This window comes from Pseudochaenichthys georgianus, chromosome 21 (genome assembly GCF_902827115.2).
Source record: "Pseudochaenichthys georgianus chromosome 21, fPseGeo1.2, whole genome shotgun sequence".
In the NCBI taxonomy this organism is placed as follows: Eukaryota; Metazoa; Chordata; class Actinopteri; order Perciformes; family Channichthyidae; genus Pseudochaenichthys; species Pseudochaenichthys georgianus.
In genome coordinates, this window is record NC_047523.1 from 12,989,638 (window position 1) to 13,009,063 (window position 19,426).

General features: G+C 41.8%; 1 protein-coding gene across 3 annotated transcripts in view; it reads left to right on the forward strand.

The window, feature by feature from the left end:
- The window catches only part of map3k19 (mitogen-activated protein kinase kinase kinase 19), a 28,946-nt gene that overhangs the window by 3,689 nt on the left and 5,831 nt on the right, over positions 1-19,426 (forward strand). For all 3 annotated transcript variants that reach the window (XM_034110067.1, XM_034110068.1, XM_034110069.1), the window contains exons 3-9: positions 37-249; positions 5,517-5,677; positions 5,921-6,036; positions 7,677-7,858; positions 17,037-17,097; positions 17,991-18,078; positions 18,755-18,877. In XM_034110067.1, coding sequence (XP_033965958.1) covers positions 37-249; positions 5,517-5,677; positions 5,921-6,036; positions 7,677-7,858; positions 17,037-17,097; positions 17,991-18,078; positions 18,755-18,877 — 944 coding nt within the window. The remainder of the gene's footprint in view (positions 1-36; positions 250-5,516; positions 5,678-5,920; positions 6,037-7,676; positions 7,859-17,036; positions 17,098-17,990; positions 18,079-18,754; positions 18,878-19,426) is intronic.

The following is a 19,426-nucleotide window of genomic DNA, read 5'->3' on the forward strand; positions in this document are numbered from 1 at the left end:
CTTGCGTGTTGTTTTACCTGCTGCTGGTGTTTACAGGTGGTGCAGCGGCTGCTGAGGGGGGGGGGAGATCTGACCCTGTGTGACCGCAGCCAGCAGACAGCGCTCCACATCAGCTCCCCCGAGCTCCAGGGGAAAGTGCTGGGGTGGATGTCAAGGCCTCATCTGTCCCCCCAGGCCCAGCTGCTGCAGGCTGCCTGGCAGGGAGACCTGCACTCCTTACAGCTCCTGCTGCTAAGACACACACATAGAGTGAGTAAGAGAGGTAACATAGTATATGTCATAACAAGTCATGGTTAAGTACCGGTATATAACATATAGCTATAGCTAGCATATAGTCTAGTATGACAAATACTTGAAAAATGTTATAGAATGATATGTCATTTAAAATATTATATAGAAATTACATAGTAAAACCTAATTTAAAAAAGTATCCTTTGTCATCCACAAAATCAATTAAAATGCATAGTATAATATATCATGAAGGAATCATAAACAATTCATAGTGCAGTAAGTCATAAAAAAGGTCATAGCACAGTATTTTATTTCACGTGTCATAACTATATGTATAAGCCTCTGAAGAATGTTTTTTTAGGGGATATAATCTATATTTTTGAACTAAAATAATATCAACAACTTTTTTCAAGTTGATTAAAAAGAAAATGTGTTTCTAAGTTATATTAAGCTCAGAACAAGTGTTTCTGCAGGTTCTGCAGGTGCTTTCATTCAAACAATGAGAGTAATATAAATAGCCGCCTCTACGTGAACAATGGAAGACTGTACGTTTCTATGAGTGGTCACAAACTGTATTTACATCCATGGCACACAGATTTATTGTTAGTATTTAACAGGCAAATAGTTTTGTTTATGAGTTGTTTTTTGAATTATTTAATTATTCATACTTCCAGAAAACTTTGCAATCCTTTTGGGGTGAAATAAGCTATTTTAAAAAGCTTTTTAAGTAAAGTATAGCTATAAATAAGTCTGCAAGGCATTAAAGATAACATGTCTATGTATATTTATGTGTGCTATGTTTCCCCATTTATGAGGGGCCGTCCTCTCACACACATACATTCTCCTTTTACATGCACACATATACTCACACATATATATTTACACTCACACATTCATACATTTTGCTATCATATTATCATATTTCAATGCACACATTCATGTATTGTCACTCACATATTTATACATTTTTCACTCACACATATATACATTTTGCTCTCATATTCACATATTTGAACATGTTGCTCATGCACATTCAATGTTTACATTTAATATCATGAATAATATATGAATGTCTGAAGACAATATACAGTATGTATGCAAGAGAAGAATGTATGTACAGTGGGGCAAAAAAGTATTTAGTCAGCCACCAATTGCCCGGGCGGTGTTTGGGATCATTGTCATGCTGAAAGACCCAGCCACGTTTCATCTTCAATGCCCTTGCTGATGGAAGGAGGTTGTCACTCAAAATCTCACGATACATGGCCCCATTCATTCTTTCCTTTACACGGATCAGTCGTCCTGGTCCCTTTGCAGAAAAACAGCCCCAAAGCATGATGTTTCCACCCCCATGTTTCACAGTAGGTATGGTGTTCTTTGGATGCAACTCAGCATTCTTTCTCCTCCAAACACGTCTTGTTGGGTTTTTACCAAAAAGTTCTATTTTGGTTTCATCTGACCTTATGACATTCTCCCAATCCTCTTCTGGATCATCTAAATGCTCTCTAGCAAACTTCAGACGGGCCTGGACATGTACTGGCTTAAGCAGGGGGACACGTCTGGCACTGCAGGATTTGAGTCCCTGGCGGCGTAGTGTGTTACTGATGGTAGCCTTTATTACTTTGGTCCCAGCTCTCTGCAGGTCATTGACTAGGTCCCCCCGTGTGGTTCTGGGATCTTTGCTCACCGTTCTTGTGATCAGATCGAGGGAGATTATCAGTGGTCTTGTATGTCTTCCATTTTCTAATAATTGCTCCCACAGTTGATTTCTTCACACCAAGCTGCTTACCTATTGCAGATTCAGTCTTCCAAGCCTGGTGCAGGTCTACAAATTTGTTTCTGGTGTCCTTTGAGAGCTCTTTGGTCTTGGCCATAGTGGAGTTTGGAGTGTGACTGTTTGAGGTTGGGGACAGGTGTCTTTTATACTGATAACGAGTTCAAACAGGTGCCATTAATACAGTTAACGAGTGGAGGACAGAGGAGGCTCTTAAAGAAGAAGTTACAGGTCTGTGAGAGACAGAAATCGTGTTTGTTTGTAGGTGACCAAATACTTATTTTACCGAGGAATTTACCAATTAATTCATTAAAAATCCGACAATGTGATTTCCTGGATTCTTTCCCCCCATTCTGTCTCTCATAGTTGAAGTGTACCTAGGATGAAAATTAAAGGCCTCTCTCATCTTTTTAAGTGGGAGAACTTGCACAATTGGTGGCTGACTAAATACTTTTTTGCCCCACTGTATGTGTGAGAGAAAGTATAGTGGAAACGGAAGGAGTATGGTTGAAACGGAAGGCAGGTAATTATCGCGCTGTGATTGGCTCAGAAGGTCGAGTGGGGCGGGCTCATGTTCAGAACTTCGGATTCAAATCAACACGATGGAGGGAGATGAACGGGTGTATCTTCGGACCATTTGTTTTTCTTTATTAAAAAAGTAAACGGAAGAGTGTCTGAGAGGCGTTTTTGCTTTTTAATGGTCGAATGGTCATTGGAGCGAGGGGCTGGGCGAAACTCACAGAAGTGATTTCAAAACAAAGACACTAGTTTGCTTGGAACAGTGATAATATTATAAACAAGGGGAAACAAGGTACATTTAGCGATCACAACGAAAACGGCCAAGACACACATTGAGCCCAGAAAATGAATGTTATTAAGGGCTGTATATATAATAAGCCTATGTCTAAAATGGACAACATTGTTAGGAGATTTAAACTATACAGCGATTCTGCACTGCGGTCAACTCAGCCGTCTCTCGCTTTTGTTTTTTCAAGTCAGCAGCTCTTCATTTTCTTTTTACAAATATTTTTTACCACAAGTTCTTAATAAAACTGACTGTTGGACTCGGTACTAGTTTGACTGCTACTAACAATACATTGAAGTACTTTTACTGTGTATTCTTTGAGAAATACTCCAAAATGGTGGAATGAGCTCCCCACCGCAGTACTCATTTCTCATTTGAGTACAGTTCTCATTTTAGTTCCGATATAGTTCCGAAATGTTGAGTTCACACCAAAAAGAGCCGGAACTAAAATTAGTTCCTCAGAACCTTTTTTACCCCCTTTTCCGTCCCTGCTAGAGAGCAGGTACTTTCGTGGGAGAAAAAGGTTCCAATGTCTGATTGGCTGGGCGGAATGCAAACCATGCCCCGTGAAACTCCCAAAAAGTTTTGTGAAGCCGCCATCTTATTATTATGTTACAACCCGGCTCGTGGGCTGTAACATAAAGCAGGGAGGCGAGACGAGAGGTACGAATAATATAGTTTATTGTTTAAACTCAACAAACTAAACAGACACCAGCATCAGGTCCCCGAAACTGGCGCAGAGAAAAGTGCCCAGAGGAGTGAGAGCAACGTATCCGGCTTGCTCCTCCTATATCTTTTTAGCGACTCCCCCTTGAGCCATCTAGTGTTTATATATAGCTATGGTATATGCCGTGAAGTTGTTTGCGGCCTGCCAGTAAACCCAAAGCAGAAGAAGAAGAAGTGACGTCAGTGGCTTCATTTGACTAATCCTCCCCCAGGGACTTATTCCGGTGTGAACGCGATCTGTACTTAGTTCATGAGAACTAAAGAGTTCTCATGAACTAAGTTCTCATGAACCTTTGTGGGAAAAGTACTGCGGTGTGAATGCGCCTATTGAAATCAGGACAGCAGAAAGCTTACACACCTTCCGGCGCAGACTGAAAACTCATCTCTTTCAACTCCACTTCGAGCAATAGAATTACTAACAAAGAATTGCTAACAAAGCACTTATATACTAATAAAGGACTGGCTTATCTAAAGCTAGTTGAGTAGCACTTGAAATGGTTTGGCTCTATGAAACCTGATGTACTTATATGATTCTGTTTTCTTCAAGTTTGTATCTTCTTGGTCGAATGCACTTATTGTAAGTCGCTTTAGATAAAAGCGTCAGCTAAATGCAATGTAATGGAGGTTGGGGTCCAAACAAGATTACCTCTGTCTCGCTCTCTCGTTGAGGTTAAGGACATTTTTGCTCAGCCAGGATTTTATCTCTATCAAGCAGTCCATCAACTGCTTTAGTGAGTGTTTGACATTTGCTTTGAGAGGCAGATAGATCTGTACATCATCGGAATATTGTGTTTAGTGAGAATTGAGCCTAGGGGCAGTATGTACAGTAAAAAGAGGATGGGGCCCAGGATAGAGCCTTGGGGAACCCACAGGTAAGAGGGGCTTTAGCAGAGGAGAAAGCACCTAGCTGCACTGAGAAGCTACGGTCTGTCAGGTAGGACCTGAACCATGCAAGGGCAGAGCCTGTGATGCCTGCGGACTGTTCAAGCCGCGACAACAGGATGCTATGGTCCACAGTGTCGAAGGCAGCTGTCAGGTGTAACAGCACCAGGACAGCTGGGCTACCTGAGTCGGCGGCTAGGAGCAGATCATTAAAAACTCTTAAAAGGGCTGTTTCAGTGCTGTGCATGGGTTTGAAGCCAGACTGAAACTTGTCATGAATGTCATGCGTGGTTAAGAACGACTGCAGCTGGACATAGACTACTCGCTTCAGGGCTTTAGATAAAAAAGGTAGCTGGGAGATGGGCCTAAAATGTGCGAGAATGGAAGGGTCGAGATTTTTCTTTTTAAGTAGTGGCTGCACCACGGCATGTTTAAAGGCAGCTGGGACGCATCCTAAGCTAAGAGAGGTGTTTATTAGTAATAAAATGCTTGCTCCAACTGATTCGAAAACATCTCTGAGAAGGCGAGAGGGAATGCTGTCTGAGGTGCAGTATGTCGGCCGCAGGTGCTTGACACCATCCGCGAGAGAAGTGAGGGATACAGGCTCAAAGTGGTCGAGGACAGCAGGGCACAGAGAAGGAGCAGGCTCTGGGGTAGCACTAGTGTGGGCTAGCCTAAGAGCAGATACTTTTTCGATAAAAAATGTAAGAAACTTATTACAGAGTAGTCGATGGCACAATTGAGGATACATCACAGGGATTAATGATAGAGTTAAGGACATTAAAAAGGACCAGAGGTTTATGGCTGTTTTTGGAGATTAACAGAGAAATGTGCTCTGTTTTGGCTGCTTTGACTGCCGTCTGGTAGTCGGAAAGGCAAGCACGAAGGATTTCTAGGGAGACATGCAGTTTATCCTTTTTCCATTTTCTCTCTGCACGCCTGCAAGCGCGTCTGAGATCACGAGTACAGTCATTGAGCCACAGCTCTGAGAGAACTTTGGGGCATCTAAGCGTAAAAGGAGTAATACTCACTTCAGCACTTGCCAAACGAGGTGCTGATGTCCATTTAATATTAATGTTTGTGTGTGTCTTCATGTCCTAGGCTCAGACAGACAGGGTGGATGTGAATGTTCCGAACAGTGACGGTGTGACGGCGGTGATGCTCGCTGTCAGGGACATTGACCTGTTTGAAGACCTTGCTACACGGTTGACATGGGAACACCGACCTGTGGAAGTGGTCAAGGAACTGCTGGGACTCTCGCCGTAAGGAAACACATTCATGCATGCATTCAAAAGGCTAGATACTCACTACACACACATTTTCTGAAGAGTCAGCTGCCAGATCTCTATTTATTTTTTTCTTTGTCCAAAGAGGTTTTATCTTCAATGTAGTTAATAGAGCTTGAGATTGCTAACGTTGGTGTACCAAATGTAAATGTATATGTACATTTCTGTAGTTCTGTATCAACTCAACGTGTTCCATCTGCCTTTAAACTTGTTAATCAGTGATCTGCGGGTACGAGACCACAGCGGCTGTTCTGCTTTCCACTATGCTGTTAACATCAGCAGCCCTCTGAAGGAGGAGATCCTTCATATGATGGTGGAGGCATTAAGTCACGCAGGTAAACACTCGCAAAAATATTAAAGTGGTTGCATGACATTCAAAATCATTGTCAATAGTGCAGCTTGGTCAGGGGCCCTATGCTTCAAACTATGATGCTCAAAGTACAGTACCCCACTTAAGTTAGTTTTTGGACTTTTCAAGAATGGCCTGTTCATTTTGGCTAGTTATATGCAGAGTCTTTTAAAAAAAGAAACTTCTGAGTTCACAGGAAATGTACATTCATTAGATACAAACAATCTTACAACATTGTCCTACAACGTTTTTTAGATTTATGCAACAAAACTATATAGAGAAGTTTCACTAAAGCTGTTGTTAGCTACACAACTTGTGCTAATGCTAGGAAGGGTTATGTACCTTAGAATCGTTTTTGTTATATGTGTTTAAAACACTCTTAACATTCTTAAAATGTTTTATTATTCGTCCTTAAAAAAATATATATTTTCAAAAATCAGTCCCCTCAGCCCTACAGAACATTTCAGGAGCTTTTATTTGAACTAATTTATTTGGTTTTCACGGAAACAGAAATGTAACTGGTTTGTTTCTCGACCATGGTTATCATCAGTTTATTATCAAGTTTACCGAATTAACTCCATTATGATGATACAATGTCAGTGTTCTGTTAACAGATATTGTGGCCCTAACAATCTATAAATGCTGCTTTATTGTGGGAAAATTCCAATCTTAATTCCAACTGTACATGTAATCTGCTTTGGAAAAGTCCGGCTTACCCATGTATTTGTTCATTCTCATGTTTCTTTCAAAAATAATTGTAATCAGATTAGAATTATGCAGTTAACAAAAGTTGTTGTAAAATCAAAGAGAACATGCACGCTGTTTCCCACGACTACCGGGCTCTTTTTTCCACTTTAATGACATGAAAATGTCACCTGTATTAAAACTGAGAAAGAGACCACAATACTTTTGTACATCATTTAGAGTTATCCATTAACAGCCTTAAGTAATCACAATGATATTGTCTCTCTCTTATCACATTAAATGAACAAATGTTGCTCACACTGTCTCCGTTCCTCATGTTATCGGCCTTACTTTGGTTACTGATTTACTGATCAGTTACTTATTAAATTGGGAGTTTAATGCAGAACATACATGAAGCATATCGGCACACACTTCTAAAAATATCTTCTTATTCATGACTATGTTATTTTCCTCTTTCACACACATACACACAAATGGCATACCAAGTTCATTCATGACCCTGTTTTCCAGAGTAAAACCTCAGCAGTAGCACTCAAAGCCTGCACTTATGTGGGAGGGTATAAGAAAGGCTTGTTTGTGTTATGTGTGTGAGCACGCTGCTGAGAGCCTTCACAAGAGTGTGTGAGTCAGAGTTTATGCCGAGGATGGCGATACAGCAACAAGCAGTGACACAGAGAGGATGGAGAAAGAGAGATGTGAAACTAACAGAGAGGTCAAATGTTCTGTTTTTATGGAATTTCACAACCCTAACTTTTCCTCACCTTGAGTAAATAGTACAGAGTCCATGTATGTAGACCCAAATCTGGAATGGCAGCTTTTCAAGTGTTGACCGGTTCCTGTTGTAAAAAGGAGCAACATTTTTACTTCGCAATGTGTTATTACAAGCTATAAAGTATTACAATCATTTCTGATTTTGCACAGATGGTGCCTCCATGTCACCTCTAGCCCTTGACAAGTACTCAAGCCTGGATTCTGACTCAGAGTTTGGAGATTCAGACGTAGAGTTAGACCTTGAGAGCCTTTATCACAACCGGTCAGTTGCTGCCTCCCCCACGCAGACACCAACCCATCAGGACAGCTTTCTACTATACAGCCACACAGGGGTAAGTGATAAATAACGAGTTAGAAAATACTTTAAAATTGTACGTGGCCCAAAAGTAATGGGAATTTTTGTATTGGATTTTGGAATATATCAGAAAATCAATCAATCAATCAATGTTTATTTATATAGCCCAATATCACAAATGTTACATTTGTCTCAGTGGTCTTCACAGTTTGTACAGAATATCAGTATGACAATACGACACCCTCTGTCCTTTGACCCTCACATCGTACAAGGAAAAACTTCCAGAGAAAACCCACAGTTTAAAGGGGAAAATGGGAGAAACTTCAGGGAGAGCAACATAGGAGGGATCCCTCTCCCAGGACGGACAGACGTGCAATAGATGCTGTGTGTAAATCGAAAAGATAATACATTTACAACATAGGTAGTCCAAATGTTTGGAAATGCATGTGTCTATAATAAGAAGATGAATCCACGAGGATGTCAGCAATCTTGTGGGAGCCATCAGGGAATGGTGAGAGTCTGGCAGGACCGCAGAGACAGGTTCAGCCACGACTCGAAGTCCAGGACTCAGATCCAGTGCTCAGGATAGAGGATCCAGGACACACGACCACAGCAACAGGATTAGCCTCGACTCAGGATCCCGGCGTATATATGGACACAAAAAAGGAGATTTGGGGGAAACTGGGTTAATCGGAACATGAGAGTACACAGGTACAAACAGCCAGAAAGACAGAGTAAGGTGCCCCCCCAACAGTCCAAGCCTATAGCAGCTAAACTAACGTGTCTACATACTTACACTCCCTTAGGATGGGTTGAGGGAAAAGGGTGGCAAGTAAGAAGTAGGAAACAGAGGTGGAGAGGCACACAGGGAGAAAGGTCCCCACTGGAACCTGCATTGGTTAGAGGTAAGGAGTAGGTCTGTGGCTATGTTCCACACTCCCGGGCCGGGCTCAGCCTTCTCTGCAACCTGTTACCCTCTATTAGAACCTCGAGAGGTCATAGAGGGGAAAGGTTTGGATAAAGTTTTAAATATAAGATCTAAGTTTTTAGGATTTAAGTGAAAGAGTAAGAACTACAATGTATAGGTGAAGAGGCACAACGTATATCTACGTCAATGCACTCTTTATTAGATTATTTTATTTTATCACTATAAGCTTTATCAAAAAGGAAGGTCTTAAGCGTACTCTTAAAAACGGATAGGCTGTCTGCTGCCCGAACACAAACTGGAAGCTGATTCCACAAATGTGGAGCTTGATAATAAAAGGCTCTGGCTCCCATTGTACTTTTAGAGACTCTAGGAACAACCAACAACCCTGCATTCTTGGAACACAATGCCCTAGTAGGACAGTAGGGTATAATGAGTTCTTTAAGGTAAGATGGCGCCTGCCCATTAAGGGCTTTGTAGGCGAGAAGAAGAATTTTAATTTATTTCCTGTGTTCTATAGGGAGCCAGTGTAAGGCAGCCAGAACAGGAGTAATGTGGTCCCTTTTCCTAACTCTGGTTAGTACACGAGCTGCAGCATTTTGAATCAGCTGAAGCGACTGGACTGACTTCTTGGTACACCCTGATAATAAAGAGTTACAATAATCCAGCCTAGAAGTAACAAATGCATGGAATAGTTTCTCTGCATCGTTTTGAGTTTTGAGGCAAGATATGCCTAATTTTGGCAATGTTGCATAGATGGAAGTAGGCAGTCCTTGAGATTGATTTTATATGGGCGTTAAAGGATAAATCCTGATCAAATATAACACCAAGATTCCTTACAGTCTCACTGGAGGCCAAATTAATGCCATCCATAGTTAGTATATCTTTATATAGTTTGTTTCGTAGATTCTTTGGGCCGAGTACAATAACTTCAGTTTTGGTCGTGTTTAACATCAAAAAGTTTAAGGTCATCCACGTTTTTAAGTCCTTGAGGCAGTCTTTAATTTTATTTAGGTGATTGGTTTCATCAGGCTTGATGGATAAATATAGTTGAGTATCATCCGCATAACAGTGGAAATGTACAGAATGATTCCTTATAATATTGCCTAGCGGAAGCATATATAGTGTGAACAAAATAGGTCCAAGCACTGAGCCCTGTGGCACTCCATGGCTAACTTTGGTTTGCATGGAAGATTCATCGTTGACACGTACAAACTGAGAGCGTTCAGATAGATAGGACATAAACCAGCCTAATGCAGTTCCCTGTATGCCAACTAAGTGCTCTAGTCTTTGCAATAATAATATCATGGTCGATAGTATCAAATGCAGCACTGAGATCGAGCAAAACAAGAGTTCAAAAATAAGCTCTGTGGTAAACATGTTTATGATACTCTCATGTTTAGTTCAGCAATATTTTCTCTACATAATAACCATTACTTGATAATTTATGATTTTTTAAGCGTAATTGCAATTACCAGAAGTTTTAGGCTAACGTTAAGCACAGCACCACCACTAAGTTAAAGGTCGCTAATGTTTGCCATAAAGATGTTTAGCAGTTGTTGGCCGTGTCTCAATTCAGGGGCTGCACCCTTCGGAGGCTGCATTTGTAGACCGCATGCATCACTTCCGCCGAAAGAAGGCTGTCCCAATTTAAAAAAAAGATACATCTGATGTATCCTTCAAGGTCTACCATATCCCAGGGTGCAATGAGCAATGAGGGAAGAGTGAGTTTTTAAAGGGGTAAGTGATAAATAACGAGTTAGAAAATACTTTAAAATGGCGTTCCGGTCTCCCCAGCGTGGAGTGGATTTAAAAGCATCAGCAAGCGGAGGAATCACTAATAAATGTGAGTATTGGGTTTTAACTTACTTTAAATAAACTAACGTCACACACGTCAAACCCAAGGGGCATCAAAACGTACATTTGCGTTAAATAATACGGATAAATACGTGACGCTAACTAGCTAGATGGACGTACTGCACTGTTGTTTACACATATTTTTAATTCAATTCAGAAGTTTACTAAAGTTATACAGAGATCTTGGCTCTGTTATAGATAAGTTATACTTTATATTACATAAATAGACCAAAGTGAAAACATTTAGACCGGTATAGCCTACAGTACGGTGGGATTTATAAAATGCTACCTTGACGTTTAGCTGCTGTTTGCTTTATTTATTTCTCTGACATGTTGCAATGTTTTACTGTTTATTAAACTTGGGGACAACATTACAACCTTTTTATTCAGCTCATGCTGCTTTGAGGTAGGGCTAAAAAAGTGATTTGATCATCTTTTATTTAGGTTAAAGTTTATTTAATTTATCCTAATCCTATAATAATAATTCAATCAAAAATAGACAGCATCCTTTTGCTTTATTTTTAATGTTGGAGTGCTGTCAAAGGGATGCAAGTGTGGGATGCAAGGGATGCAAGTTTTTTTCATTTTAAATGATCCTTTAAGGATTGTTTGTCTGAAATGCTAAGAGTTACATTTTGCAATAATACTTTTGCAACCCTGTGTTGAATATGATTAATTCACTTTTTTCTTTTTCTCTTGTTTTTCTCTGTAATTAGAACAATTCTGTGTCCGGCATAGCTCAGTCAGTAGGGGCTTGGACTGTGAGCCGTAGGGTTGCCGGTTCAAGTCCCCAAACAGACCGAAATATGGAGTGTGGACCTTGGAGAGGTCTCAGTTCACCTCCTGCCCTGCCGTGGTGCCCTTGAGCAAGGCACCGGACAACCCCCTACCGCCCCACTCTCATTGCGCCCCGGGCGCTGTACAATAGCTGCCCACTGCTCCTAGTGCTAGACTCCTGGTACTAGGATGGGTTAAATGCAGAGGCCAAATGTCACTGTGTGTGCTGTGTGCTCTGCATGTGTGACCATTAAAGAGGGGTTTCATCCCTCTGATTCTATCTATCTGGAGAAGGACCCCTAATCTGAAAAGTGCACAGCGGATCATCAGGACAGAGCTGCCATCCACCTGGATTCCCCGAGGTGCTGGAGAAAGCAAAATGATCATGAATATCCTCTTAAATTAACTGTCTTAAATTCAGTTTAATTTTATTAATACAAAAAATAGGTCATAGACAATGTTTAATTGTGTATTTCAGCAGAGAGGGGGTCACGCTGCTGCTGGACCCGGAGGTGCTGACCTCGTGTCAGTGGGACATCATCTGGGCTGGATTAGGGGAAGAAGGAGAATATAATCACAGCTATTAAGATTAGAACACTAATATTGTTTAGAATCAATCTATACAACATTTTGTTCATTTAAAAAAACATATTGTTTTATTAGTACAGAAAAATTAAGACTTATTTTAAATATGAAATAAAATGATTAAATTACATCAGCTATATATAATTTACTTGTTAATTTACTAATATAACATTATTGGGGGCTAAAGGCACAGCTTAATCTTATTTACCTGGCCATGGTCCTTTTTATTTCATCGCCGTAGACTATGGTCTACCACCGTTACAGCGGAACATCAGTGATGATGACATTATGTGTTACAATGGTGTTAGCAACCAGAAAATGACACCAGTAATGACAAACAGATGAGAATGCTGCGTGGGGTCTGGGTGCCGTGTTGGCGGGACGTTGCGTGACTCGCTGCTGCGAGGAGCGGACAGTGTGAGCTGGGTTAATTTCCCGCTTGCTGCGTGGGGTCTGCGAGACAGCGAGACATCGCGAATGGATGCGGGAAGGGGGGGATGCTGAGGGGGCTGCAGCACCCCCATCTGCGAGGCTCCACTAGCAATCCGACACACACACACCCCCAAACGCGGTGCACCTACAGTGTAAGCGCACCACAGTTCCGCCAATTTTCCTGGGTACAGTGACGTGTCCATACCCAAATGGACGTCACTGTACCCAGGAAGAAAACAATGGGAAAAGAAAAATCTCCAATGAGGCGTTCTAGGGCAGCATAGACAGGTATTTTCTGTGTTAGAGTTGTACTCGCTACAGGGTGTACTTTGAGGGTTTGTGACTTTGCAGACCGTTTACATGCAGAAAAAGCTACATAACACACAAGGGGACGGGTAATAACCGGAAAAGCATGACATGGGCCCTTTAAGTTGGTGTGACGTTGAAGCAGCGACCCTGCTGTAGTTCGTTTATAGCATAACGTTACCATTTTGCTTCTGGCGATTCGATTTATGATTAGAAAATTATAAAAGTAGAGTAGACATGTGGATATTATCCGGCTGAACAAAACGTGCATTTATGTAACAGGTTCATTTTCCACAGACCTTATTTCGAGCTATTTTCCAAAATCCTATGGAGAAATCCCATTGCTTTTTTGTCAAGGGAACCCATGCGCAGCTTACTTCCGGGTAAATACGTCATCCATGCACCACTCTATTAGCTATTGTATTAGCATATTTCAGGCATCTAACCAAAAACACGTTCATAAAAACATTCCTTTGAGACAAAGGAACCCGAAGTGGTAAAATACTAATTAATTCCCAGGTTCTTTACAAATTTCTGCTCCACTCTATTGGTAGAATTGTACTAATTTTAGGGACCAACGATCTCACACAAGAAAACCCTTATGATCCGCCTTGATATTGATCGGCTGTATTTAAGTAATTTAATTAATTGTGACGACCCCTCCCCCCTTCTGCCTGGCTGTGCTCCCTGCCTTGCTGTCCTCTGGCAGGTACTGGGAGTGTCGTCCTGTTTGTGCTCGCCCATCTAGAGGCGGAGCCACAAGAAGGTATAAAGGTTGCCCAGCTGCAAGGATCACTCTCTGATTCAGATCCTGGCATGCTGCAGCAACCTCAGCCTACAGCCTGTGTTAACACTCCCTGACTGAAATAGGTCACCATGTCCTTTATCCAGCACCGGAAATTATCCCGGACGAGCCCCCACTCGTTACAACCTTCCAAAGGCTGGAACAAATAGGGAGGCCACACAGAGTTAAATGCCAAATATATGTTTATTTAACAGGTTTATAGAAGAACACCTCTGATAAATAATGTATGTAAGAATCAGACTGTCAGTAGTGTGAGCAGTGTGTGGGTGTGTGGAAGGGTGTTGTTGCATGTTGGAGGGTGCATCACCTAACACAGGCTGTAGGCTGAGGTTGCTGCAGCATGCCAGGATCTGAATCAGAGAGTGATCCTTGCAGCTGGGCAACCTTTATACCTTCTTGTGGCTCCGCCTCTAGATGGGCGGGCACAAACAGGACGACACTCCCAGTACCTGCCAGAGGACAGCAAGGCAGAAGGGGGGAGGGGTCGTCACAGACACACGGGCAGCAAGTGGTTACTCAGAAGATCAATAGGTGAAATCAGTAACTGGTTGTTACACAAGATCTCTGTGTGTGTGTGTGTGTGTGTGTGTGTGTGTGTGTGTGTGTGTGTGTGTGTGTGTGTGTGTGTGTGTGTGTGTGTGTGTGTGTGTGTGTGTGTGTGTGTGTGTGTGTGTGTGTGTGTGTGTGTGTGTGTGTGTGTGTGTGTGTCAGGCCCGGTTCCAGAACAAAAGGACTCAGGGTGCATCTGAGATTAGAGAGGGTGCAGTGGTAAAGTGCTATTTTTATAAGTGGGGAGTGGACCTAACACCCTCTAGGGGGGTCCTCACCTCCTCTAGGGTGTTCCGGGGGCGTGCTCCCGCGGGAAGATTTTTTTTAAATATTGAAGTTAAAAGCATCAATCCGGTGCACTTTGAGAGCAAAAGAAGAGATCGGATACATCTGACCATATGAAACAGAACTGTAAACAGATTTACTTTTGGTGCTAAAAATCTTAGCAAGTTCTTTGTCCTTTTGAAGGGTGTAGTCCATCATTGCTAGAAAAATACCACAACTCCCCTCGCCTCTTGCATCCAACGCATCAACAGAGCCACGGAAAGGCAACTGGTTTACAGCTATACATTTAATTATGTTCACAATAGCTGCTACATAGGTGCGGTTTCTCTCCAGTGGTGCTGCAAGAGTGGAAACCTCTGTACCAGTCTCACTTCTTGCACGCCTCTCCTTCCACAAAGCCACTGACTTCATGTGCTCTTTGCTTGATTCATGCCTTCCCAGTCCCTTATCACGTAAGAGCATGGCGCCAGTTGTTGTAGCCAGTTGTGGTGAAGACATCTGACGTACTTGAACCGAAATGTCTACATGCATAGCAGAAGATGACGTCTTTTTTACAGGACATTCCAGCCAATCTCTGTTTTTAAACCATGAGCTGCAAAATGAGCGCCTTACCCCACTGTACAGGCGAGTTGGGTACTTTTTTAAATATACCTGCAGGCTCTGTTTGGCCGAGGTCCTCTGGCACTTGCGGGCCGCCGAGGGGTGGCGGTGTTTGGGGCAACGAAGACGGCTGCGGCTGCTCCGCCTCCGTGGGCGAGGCAGGCAAAGCCGGCGAGTCGGGCGGAAGGACCTAACGGTACGTCCAGGATGTCCAGGATCTCCAGGATTCAAAAGTTGAGCAATGTTCAACTTTTGAAGCTGAGCTGGAAGCGCCAGCCAATTAAACACGTTTATGCAAATCTGACAGTTGAAGCGCTAGCCAATCAAACCGCGTGTAAGCAGGGAGAACCAGACCGCAGTTCATTTCCTCATATTCCAAACGAGAAATTACGGTAGCAAATCACCCGGTTCTTTACGACCAAAACTATTAACGGGATACAAACCGGAGGAACAAGGCATGGAGGGAGGTGGCAGAGACAGTGGGTGAAACTGGTAGGTTTTCGCCTGTTTGGGGAGTTTATATATATATATATATATATATATTGCTCGCATAAAATCCCCGGGGTTTTTTGCTTTGTATGTCGGGGGCGGGAGATTCATGTGATTGGTTGTTGGTCGCATTGCTCGCAAAAAATCCCCAAGCTGTCAGACACGCCCAGCTCCAAGATTTTCAAGATTTTTGAAAAGCTGCTGTGTGGACGTACCGTTAAGTGTCCTCGACAGTGGCCGCAGCGGTAACATGATCTAAACTGTTATTACCTGCAGTAGATGCAGTGTTACTGCTGGCAATAAGGGCTGGTTGTTTTAACCATTTTCTGATGTCCATCATTGAATGCTGTGTACGCACCTTGCAGATGACGAACGCGCAGCGGCACAGGTCACGCGCACCTGACATAATAACGTTACTTACCGTTTAAATTGACCTAATAAATGCAGCAGACAATATTATTTAACCACAATTACAATTATTTATTTTACTATATTCTTCTTCTTCTTCTTCTTCTTCTTCTTCTTCTTCTTCTTCTTCTTCTTCTTCTTCTTCTTATTATTATTATTATTATTATTATTATTATTACTACTATTATTGTTATTATTGTTATTATAGGCCTATATGTAATATTTTTCACTTTTCATTTTTCAATTGAGGATGCATAACGACTCAACTGAGGGTGCAATGCACGCTTATGCACCCCCGTAGAACTGCGCCTGTGTGTGTGCTCTTGGTAGCTAACACTTACTGCCATGTTGCAGTATATGGGTGTCTCTATAGATGCTGCAGACAATCAGGGCCAACACAGCTGCTTAGCAGGAAGAGAAGAGCAGGTGGTTAACGGGGAAAAGAGTCCGTATATGTGTCAAAGAGGTCAACGGAGACAATCAATTGAACGAGTGTACATATACAGTGTTAAAGGGACTGTTCGCCTATATCTGCCGTAGAAATGCCTCTATAATTGATGTATTGGATATAATGGAAATAGATAGCACTTGGCTTTTGGTGTTCGACTTCGAATCATGATTAGTTTTGGCATGAACTGTCTCTTTAAAAGTTGTAATGTTGACTACATCATGAGAACTATATCTAAATCTATAGCTCTTTCTGTACACGTGCAAAAGCTCCAGTTTGAAAGTTGAATGCATGCCTTTTGTGCTTTGTTTTTTTATAATCTCTTGTTGGTTTGCATTCCGGACAAGCTTTCAGTGTTCACTGAATACATGAGCACTAAATCACTACTTTACTCTAGTACATGTATAACTAATGTGTGCTTTTCTTCTATATATTAATATATTAGCTTATTGTGTAGTATGACATGCCATCTTTTTACCTGCTATATGCCACTTTTGCTATGCCACGTGTGCTGTAACAATGTACATTTCCCTGTGGGACTAATAAAGGATTTCTGATTCCAATTCAGATTTTTGTTTCTTGATTACAGAAAAGATAACACAGATGACTGATTTACCATACATACTACATGACTTCGACCAGCAACGTTTTATTCTAAGACTAGGACATTATGTAAATGTCCCTGCTATGGGACTAATAAAGGATTTCTGATTCTGATATAATAAATTGCTCACTTTTGTTCCTTCCAGGAAGTACTGGAGTCTCCAGGTTACTCTCCTCTATCTGACCATCATAGAGGTCTCAGCCAAGGTAAGGACTCTTTCAAGGACTCCAAGAGTTTTAGTAGGTTCAAATGTGGACTTTTGATGTGTGACAGTGGTGTGAAACTGTTCTGCTTTCTTGGGCTTCAGTGAGATTGTTAGAGAAGGACCAATATTGCATTCTATTTCTATAGGGAAAAAACCTTGGTTTCTTGCCAACTTACTGCTTTAAAACTGCACATTTTTTATGGTTTTTGGCATTTAATAGTGACAAAAGCCCCCCAATAGGCCATCAGATCAGGTACCTTGTAAAGGAAGGGGAGTGAGGGGGCGTGACTGGGTGGGTGGGGTCTCACACACAATACCACCTCTCAGCTGAGAAATCTGCCTGCCGATCGTACACCTCAAAACAACATGCTGGAGACGCAGAGCGGATAGAGCAGATCACTAAAAGACAGCGTTATTGGGAGGAATGGACATGTTGAGAATACAGAGGGCGAAATCAGAATCATTTGGTCGTGGAGAAATAAAGGAATAACTAGTGAGGAATTATCAGATTTTCTAAGAGTGATCTGGAAATGGGAACAGAGTGGACAAACAGGATAACAAACAGGTAACGTTGTTTTCTCTGATTAGTTTTAATGTGTTGTAACATACAGAACAACTGGGGAACTGTTTAAAATAACTCATATAGTTAATGACATTTCTACAAGACATCTCTGTAAAACAAGCGATAACAGTATTTTTCTAAGAATGTTGTATCAGAGATTAATTGTCACAACAATTATGTGTATTGTGTCTTTTTTTATTTTTACAATTTTAATACATATAAGCCTTTTATATTTGACAAATGTAATCTTTGCTATTGTTTTTTTGTGTGTGTGTGTGTGTGTGTGTGCGTGCGTGCGTGCGTGCGTGCGTGCGCGTGCGTGCGTTGAACAGATAAGGGAATCCCCCTCTGTTTCCAAAACGCCATGGAAACGCCGAGTGACATCAGGCAAGCCTACCAGGATGCAGGGAGAAGAAGCAGGTGGGCACGGTGAAATCACACACATCTCTTACACACACACACACACACACCTCCCAATGAGTGTGTATTTTCTGTAAATATGTGCTAATTAAAGGGCTGATGATAGTGTTGACAATACAGACACAAGTGAACACACCAACATCTGTTTATACGTGAACCACAAACATCTTATGCGCATACCATACGGTTAACTCCCCCAACACACAGTGTCTTGTATAAACAGCACCCTCACCCTGGGCTAGTCAGCAACAGCCTCTTACTCAACACCAACCGAGGAAAACTGTCCTCTCCAGTTACACCCCTGTCCTGTATGCAGGCACCTGTCCCTGTGTCCAGAGGACAACCTGTTCTACCCAAACAGCTTAGCAATACAGGGACAGGGGGAGAGAGGGTTCTGGTGAATCAGCTCATTGTCTGTTACTCACCACTATATCAAGTCCAAGCTCTCTGAGGAGAATAGGCCTACAGGTCTTTGAGCAGGTCTCTAATTTCACAGCATCAGCTTCCAGATGGGAGGAAAATGAGGCTATTGTTATTATGTTCAGTTCAGCACAAGGCAATACAACTCATCATCAGAGCCAAAATAACTCCCCTCATTGGCCTGTACATACACTCTTTCTGTCAAAGGCTTGATAACAGAAAAACTTACTGTGTTGTTTCCTTTTCCGCTCACCAGAGGAGGTTTGTCTTTGCCTCACCTTGGGGACAATGGCAGACGCTGGAGCCATCTGGATCCTTCTCCCTCACCTGGTTTGCTGAGTACCAGGACCTCCTGTCTGCCAGTACCTCCTAAACATAGGTACATACAGTAGCTGGACTCATTATTAAGCAAATAATCAATTGTAGATAGCCAGTTTGTTTAAATAACAAATAAACAAAGTAAGAAATACGGTCATAATAAATCTCTGAACGGAAAAGACCGAAAGATTTAACACATTTCGAGAAATCGTAAAAGACAATGCATATAAATGCTTCTTTCCATCCACTACATTTATGGAATTATAAGAAGTTGGTTCATCAAGATAAACAGATGACAGTCCTCTAGTTAATGTAGTATACAATTGCCAGAGAAGAAGACAAGATAGCGTCATTAAAATAGCTTCAGTCGTACCTCAAAGGGTTAAAAACAATACAAAGAGTTGATGGAAATGCTTGTCATTCCTGTTTGCTTATAAGTAAAGTTACATCAGATCTTTCTGGACTGATTAGGAGACAGTTTGAATCCGCCAATAGTATTTGTACATTGTTTTTTATTTGTAAATAAAAACAAAAAAAACACAGGTGGATGGAAATGCACCTTCAGTCTAAGTTGCTGTTTCTTTTTTGTCCTTTTTGTGTGTATATAAGT